Source organism: Caenorhabditis remanei, chromosome I (assembly GCF_010183535.1).
Source record: "Caenorhabditis remanei strain PX506 chromosome I, whole genome shotgun sequence".
Classification (NCBI taxonomy): Eukaryota; Metazoa; Nematoda; class Chromadorea; order Rhabditida; family Rhabditidae; genus Caenorhabditis; species Caenorhabditis remanei.
In genome coordinates this window covers 10,497,359-10,515,032 of record NC_071328.1, presented here as the reverse complement: position 1 = coordinate 10,515,032, position 17,674 = coordinate 10,497,359, and the positions used below count along the sequence as shown (strand labels likewise).

Genomic DNA, 17,674 nt, shown 5'->3' with positions numbered 1-17,674 from the left:
TTACTTCTTCTTTTCTGCCTCTTTCTGAACTCTCTCCAATGTATGATAAATCGGTTCTTGGACCACCGGAGTCTGAACTTTCGATTTTCCCTCATCTTTCACTGGCTTCACATCTTGTAATGGTTCCGTAAACTGAGAAGTTGCCTTCTTTTCTGAAACAATCGGAGCCCCACAAGATGGATTCGCCAGTTGAGCATATGGGTTGTTTGAAGCAGTCCCGCTTCCTTTTTGGAGGAATGTCTGAAAGTACAAACAGTAGATTTTTCAATTAAAAAACAATAATTCATTAATTTTGACTAGTAAAAAGATATCTGCATCCTATTGTGGTGCTGGTTGTTGAGGTGGTGGTTTCCACAGGTTAGATTTAGCAGTGATACTCTTTGCCTCATCTCCCGTATTGCTCACTTCGTATGCTTCAACTCCAAACTGAGTGATCGAAATGAGGACATGAATCAAGACGAAAAAGGAGAAAAGGGCATTTCCAGAGACACAAACGAACAGAATTAGTCCAGCGAGGACAGGTGAAAGAACCACTGAAAATTAATCGAATTGATTTTAAATACTCTGATCGAAAGAGAACTCACAAGCCGCTGCTTTTCCACGAGTCTCACAATCGGGATTCCCAACAACTTTTCTGATTTCATCTCGTCCATCTGTGCTCATTGCAATGTTGAAAGCAGATGCAGCAGCTGATGATCCAGCAAATAAAAAGTAGATGAACTTGGCAAAAGACGACGTTTCTTCAAGGGATCCGAAGATTTGAAGAAGCTCGAAAATCGAGCAAGTGATGACAGCTGAACGGGCAGCAAACGCGTAGAGAGCATAGTCGTACGGCGGGATTTTGTCCATTGTTCCGGTGTCCAATTTGTTGGAAAATGGAATTCAGAGTGTAAGATTTTATGGGAAAAGAACAGGTATTTATGAGGGAAAAAGTGGGATAACGGGAGGACGAGAAGGGCTAGAGAAGGGCTGGGGTGTTAGGTAAATAGAATTAAGAAACGGTCGGAAGCTCACGATAAAACTGCAAATTTATATTGGCGCTTCTAAAGAATTCAGTAAACTACGAATTCTTTCTCTATGCTTCATTGACTTTGATTGAGATAATGTCTCATTTAACAGTTTCAGCACCCCCATTCTGACAGTTTTCATTAAAATTACTGTAGATACTGAAATTTTGATAAATGCTCCGACTCTTTTTTATTTTTGCATCTCTACATTTAGTTCTGATTTATATTTGTTGTTCATAATATAATTTCAGACTCCTTTATATCAACAATAACAAGAAATTCTTTCATTTTATATTCGAGAATCTTCATTTTCTTCCAGCTTCCAGCTAGTCGTCATCCTTTTTTCCATTCATATTTCATTCATTCATACTTCCTCTTCTCTTTTCTTATTCCACTAGACGAAGTCCGCTAGGAAGAGGCTTTTCTAAGAATCTGCAAAACTGGACGAAAGCTTTCTTTCTGATAAAGAAAAAACGGAAGAAAAACAAGATTGAGAGCCGTTCTGTGTGATGATTGATGAATGTCATTTTTGTGAGTTTTTTTCATAAAAAAACACACTTTTCATCTCTGGTTTTCTTATAGCTTTTTTGGGAAAAAGTAAGGCTTTCTCTGCTTTACATATCGTATATGTTTTCAGTTATTTTTATTTAGTTTCCAAATTGTATTAACAATTTTCACAGGAAGTGGTTAACTTGTAAGTTCGGTTTGGAAAAAAGTTTTATATGCAGCTGAAATGCAGCAGTATTCTCAATATATTTAAAAAAAAGTCTATTTCGGTATAAGATTTAATATTAAAAACATAATGTCCGAATTCGCATGATTTCAGATTCCCATGAATTTCTATTTCGAAGGATAACTCCAGTCTATCAACATCCCATTCTCTAGTGATCTACTAGTTTTCCCTAGAAGGAATTACCACTATCGTACTTATTCTAGCGTTCCTTCCAAATTTCTCGATTCCGAAATATGAACTCTCTTGTAGACATTATGTAAATATCTGGCACCTTGCCACATTTTCCTGTAATCCTTTTTCTTCACTTTCTTCTCCCAATTCATCCGAATTTTCTCTTTCAATGAACGCAATCCAATTAGCCTTTTCTTCTCTCTTTCTTCTCCTTTATTCCGTGCAAAAACCTGTATTTTCTATTCATTTTATCACAGTTATCACCCGGGAGAAAACGTCCTGTTATAATTATTAACACAAGGAATATTTTCACTTTCGTGCCTTCTCCAATCCGTTCTCTTCTTCTCCTCTTTTCCGTCGTACTCAATTCTAATCAATCCTGAATTCTCTCTCCCAGAAAAGAAGACGTCGCCAGGACAACAACAACAAGTGGGCGGTGCTTGCGTGGTGCGCACCGCTGATAACACCAAGAAAATAGTGTGTAAGACGGTGAGTCGGAGAGAAGAATATCATTTCAGGTCACTCCGTTGAATGCCGGAGAAAGAAGGCGCCGCACGCGCGGAAAACTGTCCTTTATTGTTGTGGTTATGCAATAATATCCTCTCAGATATTGACACCCTTTTTCTCTTTTCGTCCCGCCCGGAATCATTTCTTCTAAACTGATTATAGTAATCTTTCTCATTTTACAGCTGCCCAATTCAATTCAATCAGTCGAAATGACAACGGCTTCAGAGCTGCTGTCTGATGACGCACGGGCTCGATTCTCACATACAAAAGCCCTTTTCGAACAATTGGAACGACAACAAGATGTGAGTTGTGAGGTTAGATAAGTGTGTATCAATTTGTGTGTTGTCTGAACCTCGAATTTTAAAATGAAACATTTGGGGATCCTCAATTCTTCTTACTTACTCATTTAGACTTCTTCAAAAATTTCACCTGTATGAATACGACTGTTCGGAAAACTTCTAAGTTGTGTTTAACTGAAGATAATCAACTTCAATATTGTATCAAAATTCAGTCAAATTCGAATTAAAACAAGCTATATTGAGTCTCAAACTCTGAAAAGAGTTTTAATAAATGTTTACCTGATTGTTCATAAAATATGAATATCTGATTTACCACAAGTTAATTTCGATTTAATAGTCCATTTTCAAACTAAAATACTGAATCAGAACCAATAAAGATCATGTTTTGGCTAGTTTTATAAACCTAGAGTTCGCCGAAAAATCACTTTAAAAGTCATTAGTTTCCAGTTGATCTATCAGTTTCCAAATCAAATTCTTCAATTCAATAAGTTTAGGTTCCATCATTCTACTCCCCACGTCTTCAACGTCAACCACCACCTCCTTTGCCTCCAAAACCTCCATCACAATGTCCACCGAGCCCAATGTCGCAGGTAAGCGATGTGATCAAACAATCACATGGCTCCTCTTCCTCTTCTTCTCTTTCCTTTTTTTCTGTTTTACACCCTCAAACAGTCATCAATTCACATTGTGTTGTCTGTTTCTGTTCGACCTAATCCGCTCATCGATAATAGATTCATGATATTATTGGGAACTGATTTCACTCACAATGCATTCCAACCCCATACACATAAAAACGAATCACTTTCAGGTCGAAAGAAATTTCTCCGAATTGGCAGCAGATCTGGATCGAATCCAGTCGTCACCAGCCACTTCCAGGTTCATACAGAATAAGTGAGTTCTTTTTTTTTCTATTTTTTTTCTACTACTAACACTTCTAGTTTTTATTTCTTCTAAACAGCTTCGCATGCTTCTTTCTTTTTCTCTTCAGGTCTTCAACTCTTCCGTCTTATTATTCCGATTCTCAATATTCTTTCGAGAATACTGTAGCCACGTCGCAATACGGAATTCCACATAACAACAACAACAATTCATTTGAACCGTATTGGAGGAATGGATCCATATATCGAAGACAGTTCGATAAACCGTATGTAAAATATTTATTTCTTCTTTTTCTGTTTTTTTTTGCATGCTTTCTATGATTTGAACTTGGTTTTTTAGTTGAGACTAACAAAAATAAAGAAGAGAAGGTGTCAAATGGGAGGTTAGAAAAGTCAATTTAGCTAGAAAATGAAATTTTCATTTAGAACATTTTTGTCTATTTTGGATTATCTTGGTGTCTTAGATTCCGGTGTTTCTAAATTTTCAAAAACTCTCTGAAGACATTTAGCAACGAATCGAAATCCAATTGATTCTTACTCGTTGAATTTTGCTCCTAGCAGCTATCTAGAACTCTCAGCCTTCATTATTCTCACTTTTCTACATTTGAAAAAAATGTAACGCCATTTGAAATCTCTGAATTTCTGAACCCAATCTAGATTTGTTTTCAAATAAATAAAAACTATCCAATTTGACACCTTCCACCAACCAACTCCATATCAAATCTCTCTTCCTCATACTCCAAATTTTTCAGTTTTGGAGAAGAAAACGAAGCAAATATTGGAATTGCGAATGGTGTGAAGCATACAACGTACGCAGTCGTGAAGACACCGAAAGAAGCTGAAAGTGAGACAACTTCTGAAAATAAAGGATTAATGGAAACGAGACGTGGATTGAGTCCGGAACGACCAGATGCAGATATAACAAACCGAAGAAAGGTCTCGTTCAGCACTGCACCGATTCCGGTAAGAAACCTAATCCGCTCACTTTCTAACTTCATTTTGTTTTCATGTATGTGGCAAAAGTTGATATATATTAATTAATTGATATTAATACAATCCCTGAATTAGGTCACTTATTCAATTGATATGATAAGAAAAGAGAAGAGAGAAGAGAGCGTTCAATTTGCATAATATCTTCTTCTGTCACTCAAATTTTCACTTTCAGGTCTTCTCCGCGTTTTCCGTCGAAGACTATGATCGGAAGAATGAAGATATTGATCCGGTGGCAAGTTGTGCTGAATATGAATTAGAAAGAAGACTTGAGAGAATGGATCTTTTTGAAGTTGACTTAGAGAAAGGAGCTGAAGGTCTTGGAGTCTCTATTATTGGTTAGTTGGAACGAAAAACAGTTGTGGAAAAAGAAATTATGGACAAATAAATGCAAAAAAGTGTTTAATGTTATAAACTTGATGAGTCTATATATATTTCTGAATGCTTTAACGATTTCGGGTTGAATATGGGTAGCCTCCTAAGAGTGTCACGGGTTCACAGATTTTCCCTTGGTTTCCCACTCATACCATTTGAAATATTGAGGCTAAAATCAACTACTTCGAAATTAAAAGTTAAAACAATTCTCTATTCTCCAGGAATGGGTGTTGGAGCTGATTCGGGTCTCGAGAAACTCGGGATCTTCGTGAAAAGTATCACTCCCGGAGGAGCTGTACATCGTGACGGTCGTATTCGTGTTTGTGATCAAATTGTTTCCGTTGATGGAAAGAGTTTGGTTGGCGTATCTCAACTGTACGCAGCAAATACTTTGAGATCAACGAGTAATAGTGTTACTTTCACTATTGGTGAGTTCAGAATTCAAAAAAAGATTTTGAATAAAAAATGATTTTCAGGAAGAGAACAGAATCTTGAAGAGTCAGAAGTGGCTCAACTAATTCAACAAAGTCTCGAACAAGATCGTATGAGAATGATGGGAGATGAAGAAGATGAGATTGAGGAACCTCCTCCACCACCATCACAAATGCCACAAATGTCTCAGATGTCTCAAATGACGTCTTCTGAACAAGATAGATCCACTTCGTCGATGATTTCAAAAGAAGAAGCGGAAATTCGTTCGAAGATAGCAGCTCTTGAATTGGAACTTGATGTAACTCACAAGAAAGCAGAGCACTACCATGAAGTATTGAGTTCAACGAAGTCTCATTGTGATCAATTGGAAAAACAGAATGAACAAGCAAATCATATGATAAAGAATTATCAAGAAAGAGAAAAAGAATTGCTGAATCGAGAAGAGAATCACGTTGAACAATTGAGAGATAAAGACGTACATTATGCATCACTGGTACGTCAACTGAAGGAAAGAATTGATGAATTGGAGTCAAAATTAGAAGAAGCTGAAGAAAGAAGACATTCAATTCAAAATTTGGAATTGATTGAATTAAGAGAGAAACTGAAGGAAAAGATTGAGAATCGAAATGAAGGGTTGGCTTATAAACCAGGCGGAGAACTTCCACATGAGGATAAAGCAGTTATGGCTAATTTGGAAACAATCGTTCGTTCTGTTCTCCTTTTTTCTAAAACAAACAAGACATTTTCAGACGACAACAAACAAAAAAGATGCTGAAGTTTCAGTGGGAAGTAGTTGGACAGAAGAGTATTCATCTCCATGTGAATCTCCAGTTCCAAGAATCTCCGAACCTGCGTCACCAGCTCTTCCTCATAAACTGACACATCGTAAACTTCTATTTCCACTCAGAAAGAAGTACGCAGAGAACGAATTCTGGCGTGCCACGTGTCAACCAGTGGGACTTCAAGCACTTCATTGGACAGTTGATGATGTATGTCAGTTGCTTGTTTCAATGGGATTGGATAAATATGTGCCCGAGTTCACAATTAATAAGATCGATGGTGCCAAATTCCTGGAGTTGGATGGAAATAAACTGAAGGTAATTTTAGAAATTTCCACCACTTTTTCATTTAAAAATCGATGAAATTTCAGGCAATGGGAATCCAAAATCACTCGGATCGTTCTCTAATTAAAAAGAAAGTTAAAGGAATGAAAAATAAAATTGAAAGAGAACGAAAACAGTTGGAAAGAGAAAGCCGTACTCGTGTTATTGCTCATACTATTCCAATGTGATTTCTCTTTTTTCTATTCCCAAATCTTTATTTTTTCTATTGTTTTCCCTGTCTCAAGGTTGTTCCGAATCGCCAATCCATGGGTTCTCTTCTCCCTGAAATATTCAGTTTTCACTCCCCGCCGCCGCCTTTTCTTCCCATTTCTTCTAGATTCTGCATATATTTTCTGAAACGTCACATCTATTTATTTGTTTTAATTTTTCAGTCGATGCACCACCAAAAAATGTGATATATTTCCTGACACTTCCCCTCACTAACAAGTTTATCCTCATCAGTTTGGCCAATAAAGTCATGAATCGTTAGCTTGTCGAACTTTATTTATTTGAATTAACAACAGAATAAATCTGTTGTGGCAATAAGGAAATATAAAAGAATACATTTGAAACAAATGTTGGAACAGTTCGATCAGTTGAAAAAACATTGGAAAACAAGATAAAAACACGGTAGAGTAGGTAGATCGTTTTTCAAAAATTTCCGGAACAGTATACAAAAAGTTAACAGAAAACAGAGACAGTCTTATTTCCGTTTGATAGCATCTACTGAAGGATTCTCAAATTATTTAACAGGGAGTGTGTTCGTAGCAGTAGAAAAATGAACGCTCAGAAAAAGAAAATTAAGAAGAAAATATAGATTAATATGGAATGTGATCAGGAAATAGATAACAATTCAATCGCGACGTCGTGGGCGGTCTCCACGATCACCACGATCACCACGATCATTACGATCTCCACGATCCCCACGATCACCACCACGATCTACGCGGGCTGCTCGATCTCCATGGTCAGAACGCTCTCCGCGATTGCGGTCAATTTCAGGTCTTTCGACTCGCTCTGGAGCTTTCTCGGGCTCGTTCGTTTTCTTCTTATTGTTTTTTTCAGCAACCTGAAATTCAGTCACATCAAATTATAATAAAACAATTTGCAAATGTATCTCAAAACCAACCTGCTCATCAGTCAACGGCAAATAGTAAATCGGAGGAAGTGCTGCTGTTTTTTTGAAGCACTGATCAAGTGATTTTTTCGGAACCTCTTCTTCGACAACTCGGCGACTTGACTCATCTCTTAAATACTTTTTTTACTTTCGGAAAAAGTTTCATTTCTCTACCTTCGAGTTCCACGATCTATTTCGTCATGCTTCGGTTTCTTTTCATCCATAAAACCAGCTCCACGAGAGAATGGAGGAGTTTCAGAACGTTTCCTTTTTCTCTCCTCTTTACCCTTATCCTTATCGTCAACACGCGTCAATCGAGATGCGAGAGTTCCTCTTTTTTCTTTTCTCTCCGAATCCAGCTTGTCGTTGTCACGGATAACGTTTTGCAACTGAAAAAAAAAACTGTGAAAGTCATTTCCAATCATAGAGACTCACTGTTATCTGAAGACTGGCTTTGCCTCCAAGCATCGAAGTTTGCGATGTAGTGGAAAGACGATCAGCTCGTCCACCAATTGTAGCTGGTTCAATGATGGTCGATTCTCTTCCTTCCTTGTACTTGATCATCTGAAACACAATGAAGATAATCAATACTTTTTAAAAGCATTTAACATACGTTATCCTCAGTATCAAACACAATTGCTAATTTCTTTGGATTACCGTCTGGCCACACTATGTCGTGCATAGCATCAAGAACTTTGCCGGCGTCGGCATCAGTATTGAGCTGTAAATTGATTTGCTTCAAAAGTAACACGTCATTTCACTGATTACCTGTGCAAAACAATGACTTTTAACTTTGTCAATCCAAAAATCGACGATTTCTCCACCATGCCTCTCGATTTCGTTGCGCAGTTGCCTTTCGGTGAATGGCCGCGTGAGACCACGGATGTGAACGATATTCGAGACTGGGTGTCTGGAGCGGAAAATATATTAACATTTTTTGACTAAAACTTATTTTCTTACCTAGACGAAGGAGAAGATACGCGACGGTGAGACACCGATCCGCGTACCTTATCCTCCTTCTTGACACCATCGTCCTTCTTTCCTTGGTTTCTATCGATCTGAATAACCTTTTCTTTCTCTTCTTTAACATCTTCTGCGTCCATCGAATCCTCGTTTTGCTCCTTTTCTTCATCATCTCCATAATCCAACTCATCGTCATCCTCGTCCTTTTTCCCTTTTTTCGGTTCCTCTTTTTCATCCGCAACTTCATCTGCTAAAAACGAAACGTTAATTTGAATTTTTTAAGGAAAACATACTTGTCGCTTCTTCCTTTTCAACCTTCTCATTGGAACTTTCCGAGTTCATCGCCTGAGCTTCTACAGTCCTGAAAAAACCAAAGAATACTAAGAAACCCAAATAAATAGATACATACTTGATTGTCACGGGAGCTACAGAATCTCCGGCAGCCGTTTCGTTTTGCTCAACTGCTGGAACGTTTACTTCGCCGTTGTTTTCTATAATTGTTCTCGAATCTTCGCTGAAAAATAATATTTTCAAAATAAATTTACAAACTGAAGTATTACACTGCCGGCAAATCGGATGCTTCAGGTTTTCCGGAAGGTCCATTATCTTCTTCAGTTCCCGTATTGGATTCTGCTGTTTCAGTATCTATTTTCTGATGCAATTCTTTCTCGGGTTCAGCCTCAACAGGTTCATTGTCTGCACTTGACTGAGAGGTTTTTTGGCTAAAAAATAAATATATCGATCGACTACTAAACAAAGTTACCTTCTTCTCGGCGTCTGCCTCTTGGTAGGAGACAAATCTGATTTTTTTGTTGGCGACGAGTCATTCTAAAATGAACACTTGTTTAAAAAATACTTCAAACAAAAAAAACCTGGGAAACATTAGTTCCAGAAGCATCACTGTCTGTTCGCTGTCTTTTTGGCTCCAATCCCAACGTCTCAACATTTGTGTCGCCTTGAGAAGCGATAACCTTAAATAAATATTATTATAAGAAGTTTTTTTTCAAATTTTATCACCTCTCTAAGTTTATCCTGCAAAACCGCTTTTACTCCTTTTATTGATATTTGACGCTTCTCAAGTTCTTCTTTCAGTTCTGCCACTTTAAGAGACGACAACGGTCGCCCGTCTATCATTATATCGTCGTCCGACATACTTTAAGATGCTTGGTTGTGACAACTGAAAAACTTATTAGAATAAAAACTTTACAATTTTCGAAAAAATCAACAGAACACCGCTACGGGAATTCACAGAGTCGCTCGGAAATGCGCTAGCTGCAGACCGCAAATAGTGCGCCAGTAAAGACGTAGCCACATTATGCTAGCGGCTAGTCCCTCACACATCTTCGAAGTATATGGAAAATGAAATAGAACGATAAACAGCATTCGAATCGGTAATAAGAGAGACATTCGTATACATAATCTGAATATAAAATAAATTTTTGATATACTAGATAGTTTTTTGAGATCGACTAATATCATTTTATGAACAGAAAGGCGGAAGAGAAAAATGGTATCAGATAAATTATCACAGAAAACTAATGTGAAAGTTTCGCGATACAGTATTCATCTTGAGACCTCGAGATAAAATGCGGTCATGTCCCTTTAAACGAACGGTCTCACTGTTGTAAAAATTATTCGTTCGAACCAAACATCAGCCATGTACAACTAATAATTAGCGAACAAGACAAATTCAAAGGTATACAATTGATTTCATTCAGTTTCGAATGTCATATTTCAGATGGTTCGAACGAGAAGAGTATATTCGGGGGCAACTTTGATGCGAGTACTTTACCCTGTTGCTCTGTGTATGATTTTTGTTGCGATCAATGTGAATCTCAGTCATCCACCTATAAAAAGATCACCTAAAGTGTGAGTTCATAAATGCATTTTGCTGTATTATCATTATTCTTAGGCTGTACGGACTGTTCCATTCTTACGACAGTGAATTAAGTGGAAAAATTACACTATTTCTCATGGGATTCTTGATTGTAACGACAAGTATGGGGGTTTTTTGTTATAGGATGAAGTTTTACAAGGTGAGAAGTAACTTGACTTGAAAGATACATCTAAGAATTTTACAGGCAATAAAAGTGTACATCATTGCTAACAGTGTGGCTCTTCTTGTTGTCTACTCGTTCTTTCATGTTCATAATGTGATGAAAGCTCGTTCGGTTCCAGTTTCTCTACCCACAGCTGTTTTCCTAGTTTTACAATTTGGGGGTCTCGGAATTCTCTGTGTTCACTGGAAATGTCACCGAAAACTTCATCAGTTTTATCTCGTCATGCTGGCAGCGCTCACTGCCATATTCCTTCTGAACAATTTGCCTGACTGGAGTGTTTGGCTTGCAATAATTTCAATCTCTGTTTGGGACATCATTGCAGTTTTGACACCATGTGGTCCTCTAAAAATGCTAGTAGAAACTGCGAACCGTCGAGGAGACGACAACTTTCCAGCGATCCTGTACAATTGTGAGTTTTCCTATGCAGAAGCTATTTGATTATAATGAAATTTCAGCCAGTTCCTATGCGGACACTCCTGACACTACCAGATCCAATAGTACTCTACTAACTGATATACCTCATCCATCTTATTCGTCTGTATTGCAATCGGATTCCTTACTAACAACTCCACTGACACCGAGGCGACAAAGTGAGATTATTTGATATAATAGTAAAACTAGATAACAATATATGATACAACTATACTCTTACTTCCAGCAGAAGTGCGTGAAGTGGAAGGCTCGATTCGTCTCGGAATGGGCGATTTTGTATTCTATTCTCTAATGCTTGGAAACACTGTACAGGTAAGAAATGCCACGATATTCATTTAAATAGATTTTTTTCAGACGAGCTCTCTTTCCACTGTCGTCGCCTGTTTTGTGTCGAATCTTGTTGGATTAACGATTACCCTTCCGGTTGTTACTTTATCACAAACAGCGATTCCCGCACTTCCCTTCCCTCTTGCGATAGCGGCCTTATTTTACTTTTCTTCTCATATCGCATTGACTCCTTTCATTGATTCGTATACCGTGAAACTAATCCTGTTTTGACTCACTGTGCCATTCTTTTCAAACAAAATTTTAAACTTTTTCAACAAGTTCTCCAAAATACAGAGTTTCATATAAATAGTAATTGTAACAACATGAATCAATTTCACAAAAGCTGTAAGAAACTGGGGTCACTATGTACAGAGACGGTGGATATTTGTAGTATACCGGAAATAAGCCAACTGGTAACATAGCTATACTGAAACATGAAACAGTAGAAAATAAAACAATGAATTATCTGTAAATAACAAATGTCAGCTCATTCGGATTCTAGTGGTGAGCTGGAAGTTGAGTTTGCATATGTGGGCGGAGTCTGGAACATGAACATTTTTCGGTTTAGTCCAACTGGATTATAGAATACCTTAAAATCCAACGTTCCATCAAAGAACAAATGATGATCTCCATTATCATCTATCTTCAGAATCAGCACGGTCCGCACAAGATCAAATACTAGCTTCATACACAATTCGAAATTCCGCTGCTTCATCTCTCTTTCCGCATGTGCAGGTAAGTGCCTCGCAATATACCAGAGTGCACAGTCTTCATCTCCAAGAGAGCTTATGAAATTGAACGATGCAGATTTGCCGCTGACGAGTTGACACAAATGATCTATCTGAAAAATAATTACGGATTTTTTTATCAAAAAGAGTTTATCGAATCGATTTTGAATAACAACCATGCAATCAGTGAGCAAATAAAAACTTACCCAATTATTTGGAATGTAGTACTTAAATTGACCTGAATCCAATCTGAACCGATTTTTTATATTATTCTTCAGGAATTTTTTCAGTTGGTGATGATCCACAGGCTCTTCCTTTTTTGTGTTAAAGAAGCTCGAAAATTGTCTGAAAATGCAACTGTTTGGGTTCCTTGCAGCGAATGAAACTCACGATGTAGTACCATGGGATATCGTTGGTTGGTTAGAGGATAACTGACTGCAAACATTCTTCATCAGTTTTTTAGTTTCTTCATTTTTGCATAGTATTCCATATTCACCAAAAAGCTCATACTTCTCGATTATTTGATTGAACCAATATTTGCGATTCTCGCTCGCTTTCATTCTAGACATTAACTGAATATGCTTCGGCAAAAGATGCAGTGTTTCTGATGTGACGTCTTCGTAATTGAACCCGAACCCTTTCGCAACTAACGGCGAAAGTTTTTTCTTAGCGAATTTTATGGTAACGCTAGGTGTAGATAACTTATTTTGAAAAGGTGAAGAAATGTTTGTGTTGTGTTTAAAGGTAGAAGTGGACGTGGATTTCGATGATTTTTCTTCCTTTCTCGGTGCTACGGCGCACTGATTCCACTGTGGTTTTTGTGGAAATTTGAGTGATATTTGGGTTGGGTTTTCCACAAGTGAACCTTCCGAATTATTCATATTTCCAGAAATTTCGGAGCGATTGACTTCTTTAATATCTGAGTAATTGTTTTCTTCGGAAGGACATGATAAATTTTCAACAATCACTTCATCAGTTTCTTCGGTAGACACAGTTACATAACTTGCATGAACATCTGACTTCTTTTCCTTTATTTGGGAAACGTCAAAATTTTGCCCTCGAGTTGGAATTTGTGAAGCATGAGCTTCTGAATATCCAATAAAGTCACCATATTCTTCATCAGACTCATCTGATTCAAGTAGTGGACATCCGTCCATTTCTTCGTTCTTCTCTTGATATGAAGTTGGAGAAATATCGAGAGACGTCTCATTATCCATCAATTCTAGGTCTCTAATCGTATCCTTGATCCTAGAATCAATCGATTTATCATCTAGATATCCCGGACTCCAAGATATTGGCGTTGACAACATAGTTTTACTGACAGGTGAAGCATTCGTCGAGTCATCGTTGACAATATTCAGACGAGGACTACTGGAAGGAGGAGTATAACGAACATGTCGAATTTTCTGCTCCTCAGCATCTGTCATGATCGTTAACACATCGGAAATAGTCTTCATTGTTGGTTTGTCACAAGAAGAGTTCATTCCATGTCGTCCATTGCTCTCATCAGTAACTCTTTCAGATCGGGAACACGTCGAGGAGGTCAGACAAGAATCGTCGCTCGGATACTTGCTGCCTATCGATAAAATGGATTCATGAGAACTTGGTTCATGAGTATTCAGGATTATGTTCGCTTCCTTGATTAATCGTCCAATATTTTCCCTAGAATGATGAACATCCAAGCTGTCTCTGGGGCATGATTTATTTAGTACTGCTCCAACTTGAGAATCTTTTGTACTTTCTTGATAGATTAGGGAACTATTGAAAGATGTTCGATGCATGCTTCCTTCTTGATTGTAAACACGCGATTGACCGGCTATCAAACCAACACTGTCATTGAGCTTCTCACGATTTCTTTCGACCTTCGCCAGAATCTGACTGATTTCATTCCTTTTGTCCGGATTCTTCTCAAAATATGACGGCATTCTGAGCTGTGAGTGTTCCGGTTCTCCAGATATTTCTCCTTGCGCTTCATTCACTGACGATGAATCATTGTCACCACTAACTCTTTCAAAGGCATTTTTGGGTTCTATCGGAATAAACTCGGTGACCTCTTCTACTTTTCGTAATCTTTTCTTATTTTCGTCAGTCTTTGTCTTGATCTGCGAATCATCAATTCTCATCCTTTTCTCGGCAGTTTCGTATTTCAAAAGGGATCCTACATATAATTCATATTGCAGTTGTCGTCTCTTCTCAATGACCCGCTTTGGTTCTGGTGGATCATTTTCGATAACCCATTTTATATTGTAACCGTATAAATGTCTGAAACAAAGATGAATTGCAATTGTTGGAAATTGGTTATCACATACTCAACGGCATCATTCACAAACTTTCTGAAGAATGTACTTGCTCTGTCATATGCAGATTTCTGGGATGTCTGGTCCGGCATTTCAGAGATATGTTGCGCTATTTTAGAACTTTCAGGATCTTGTAGTACATCTGCAAGTATCATTCGAATTGTATTATATTTTTAATAATATTTTCGAACTTACCAGACAATGGTTGCATGCGTATTGAAATAATCATTGTGTACTTTCCTTCAGGAGCACTCTTTGAAAACTCATGTGGAATACAGCAGTTATCGGGAAGTACCTAAATGTATGACCCACTTGTAAGAATTGAAATAGAGCGCCTACCCATTCCATAGGAAAAAATCGCGTTTCGAATTTGCACAAACTGTGAGTGAGATCGTTTAGGAACTCCGAAATGTATACACACAAAGGGCGCTGTCTCATTTCTCTTTTCTGAATTTTTCCAACGATCCTGAAGAAAAGGAACTGCATTTTTCAAGAGGAGGTCTCTGTTATACTATTAGGTTTCATAAGAATAAGATGGATCACTAGTTAGGAACACAGAACAAGTCATCCATATTATCATGAAAGAATGCAAACTTACTGATTACGAACTAGATTAAGTTCTCCTCGAAATCTGATTAGGAGTTGTTTCGCCTCTTTCACTGACGTTGCTTCTCTGCCATAGATTCCGAACCAAAGCTGCTCTTGGGTTGCGTTCTCAATCTGAATGAAAGTTTGTATTCTTTTCAGGTTACGAATGTTCTACCGTATCAGTTCTACACAGGATACTTCAAGAAAAACATACCTCATGGTAAAATGAACCATTCCTCCATTGGTAAGATGACGTGGAAGGAATATCGTCACCCATGCTCTTTGTTCTCAGCTTCTGGAAAACCAGAATAGATCTACTCCAAAAAGGGTAGAAAAGACAAGATGTGAAAAAAGGAAAAGTAGAGACACGAAATAGACATGTTAACGTGCATAAGAAGTTGGAGAACAAAAGTGCTTTGGTTTAATTAAAATCTTTAATCTCGAGAGCACAGAAAAACATAAAATTTTAGAGGTTCTGTTTCAAAAAAATGGGCAGATAACTCGAGAAACCAAATGAAAGATACGACAAAGAAATGATAAATTGGAAGTCTCAAGCTTACTATTAGGACAATGATGTGTGGTAAGACATAGTTTATAAAGAAAAAGAAAACAAAGAAACAAAAAAGATCATTTAAGAATGACAGTTGAGAACTCTGTGGAACAGAAACGATTTTAATAGTCCTCCAAATCGAGCTCTCCTAGATATATGGTTTTGTCACTACCAGCCGAAAGCACTGAAATATAATATTATGAATTCTCAATCTGAAACAGAGCTGCCCCTATTGCATCTGGGAAATCAGAACAGTGTTGTGATGCTAGGAGGTAATTTTAGGGGCGTGAAATTAGAGAAGAGAAACGCCGAAACCTGAGAATTAAAAACAGAGAGACCCCGACGACGCAAGAGTCTATGTGTTTTTTTTTTTCACTTTCTCTATGCTATTCTAAACTCTGTGTCTGTCTCTAACCTCGAGATTGGAGCGCATTTGTTAGATTACTGTCTCTAAAATAACTAAACTAGAAATGACTTTAAAAACATAAATATGATAAATAATGATTGAAGAGCAATATGAGAGAGAACATATTCATGTCACTGCTACTATTTACCATCATAAACAATTCTTTCTCAGAAAAGTTCAGAAATCAGGGATCAGGGAAAGAAACATCAGGTTTCAGTTGTAATGAACAAATTCCTATATAAGAGCAGAGACTTTAGAAATACAATGCCAATCTCAGCAGTCAAACACTCAGGAATCGATATGACTTTATGTTTCGCCATATATCCAAAATTGTGCATATTGGAAAACTATTGTTCGAAACACGACCGAATCCCCTCCATACATAGATATTCGTATGGAGAAGAATTGCTGCTTAACGTTTTCATAACCAGCCGACGACCAGAGGACGTTAGAGAGATAGAGATAAAGGTAGAACTCAACACACCAACTCGAAAACCCACCTATTACATTTCCAAATTCATATTGGTGACAACGACTACACAGAGGCGGTGTTGGGTAGTGTGCTTCACAATTTCATCCCCCGGGGCTTGGCTCCGCCGGTAAACAACTCAATGTTGTTGAAATGATTAATTTCAATAGATCATATGTTGTTTGAGAATATGGTAATTCGTGAAAACAACCTAATAGAGTAAACATATGATAATACATCAGTATCGAGTAGTAACACTGTGGAGTGAAAAAGGGGCAGATCTAGACGGTCGTTCGTTTGAGACCCAGAAGCAATGAAACTCAGTGATGTGATTCTTCTAGAAAGAATATAGCTCTTTCCGAATACCATCTATTCACAGCAGTTGGAATAACGTGTTTCTCTTGTCAAACGGCTCCGAGTTTGTCAGTTTAAAAATCATCAATCGATAATTGTAGTCATGGGCTCCTAAAAAAAGCAAAATGCATGATGCCGCCAATGTAGATGAAAGAATTGAGATAGCTGTCAATACGTTGATGGCAAGGTCACTCACTCATGAGACACAACTTTGCCGTTTCGAACTTTCTTTTAGATCGTTTTTTTTTCTGATCCGAACAATTGATAACGTTAATGAGAAAAAATTCAGAAACGGCATAGAAGACTATTAAAAAAGACAACATTCGCAATTAGGGAAATCATAATGAGGTACCGCAGTGAATAGATACGCCGGCTGGTATGAATAAAGAAAAAAGGGGAAGAGCGACCGAACCTACAAGAAGGTTTGAGGGACGAAAGGCAAGGCAGCAGGTGTTCGTTGCAAGAATGCGCAACGGGGTACGCAGATGGAGAAATGGAGAGAAGGGCGAAATGAAAGAGAATGACAGGTCAACACGTGTGCAATTCCTCCTTCAATTTATGAGAATTGCATATGCAAGGAGTCCGAATCGACTGTGAGCAAAATCAGAACTCGATTGGGATCCTTGCAATCTCAATAGCTGCTTATTCGAGTTGACAAGTGAAAGAAAATTCTAGAATCGAAAAAGAGGGAGAGAGAACAGTTCTGTAAACAAAGAAAGATAATGATTTCGAAAACCCTTTCCCATTCCCATTCATTTGTCCTCTACTCCATCTTTTATGAATCACCAAAACGAAAAATTCAGAATGTTTTGAAATATGGGAACCATAAACTTAATTTCAATTCGTTCACATCAGCAATAAATTTAAGTTGAATCATGTCTTTTGATG

The 17,674-nt window shown here is 37.7% G+C and overlaps 4 protein-coding genes across 4 annotated transcripts; 2 read left to right on the top strand and 2 right to left on the bottom strand.

The window, feature by feature from the left end:
* GCK72_002268 (uncharacterized protein) lies at positions 1–849 on the bottom strand (the record flags this gene model as incomplete). Its single annotated transcript, XM_053723337.1, has 3 exons — positions 1–240; positions 406–533; positions 585–849. 3 exons carry the CDS (start codon positions 847–849, stop codon positions 1–3), a joined length of 633 nt encoding a protein of 210 aa, XP_053591982.1.
* Positions 850–2,627: 1,778 nt separating this feature from the next.
* On the top strand, positions 2,628–6,985 carry GCK72_002267 (uncharacterized protein; the record flags this gene model as incomplete). The annotated part of the gene is made up of 11 exons (XM_003104706.2): positions 2,628–2,720; positions 3,212–3,307; positions 3,526–3,608; positions 3,706–3,861; positions 4,348–4,558; positions 4,761–4,923; positions 5,182–5,388; positions 5,437–6,095; positions 6,142–6,489; positions 6,543–6,570; positions 6,888–6,985. 11 exons carry the CDS (start codon positions 2,628–2,630, stop codon positions 6,983–6,985), a joined length of 2,142 nt encoding a protein of 713 aa, XP_003104754.2.
* Positions 6,986–11,881: 4,896 nt separating this feature from the next.
* Positions 11,882–15,284, bottom strand: GCK72_002266 (uncharacterized protein; the record flags this gene model as incomplete). Its single annotated transcript, XM_003104695.2, has 9 exons — positions 11,882–11,935; positions 11,984–12,235; positions 12,329–12,467; positions 12,513–14,384; positions 14,432–14,561; positions 14,615–14,714; positions 14,759–14,885; positions 15,018–15,139; positions 15,222–15,284. 9 exons carry the CDS (start codon positions 15,282–15,284, stop codon positions 11,882–11,884), a joined length of 2,859 nt encoding a protein of 952 aa, XP_003104743.2.
* Positions 13,548–15,319, top strand: GCK72_002265 (uncharacterized protein; the record flags this gene model as incomplete). Its single annotated transcript, XM_053723336.1, has 2 exons — positions 13,548–13,664; positions 15,167–15,319. 2 exons carry the CDS (start codon positions 13,548–13,550, stop codon positions 15,317–15,319), a joined length of 270 nt encoding a protein of 89 aa, XP_053591981.1.
* Between the last annotated feature and the right edge of the window lie 2,355 nt (positions 15,320–17,674).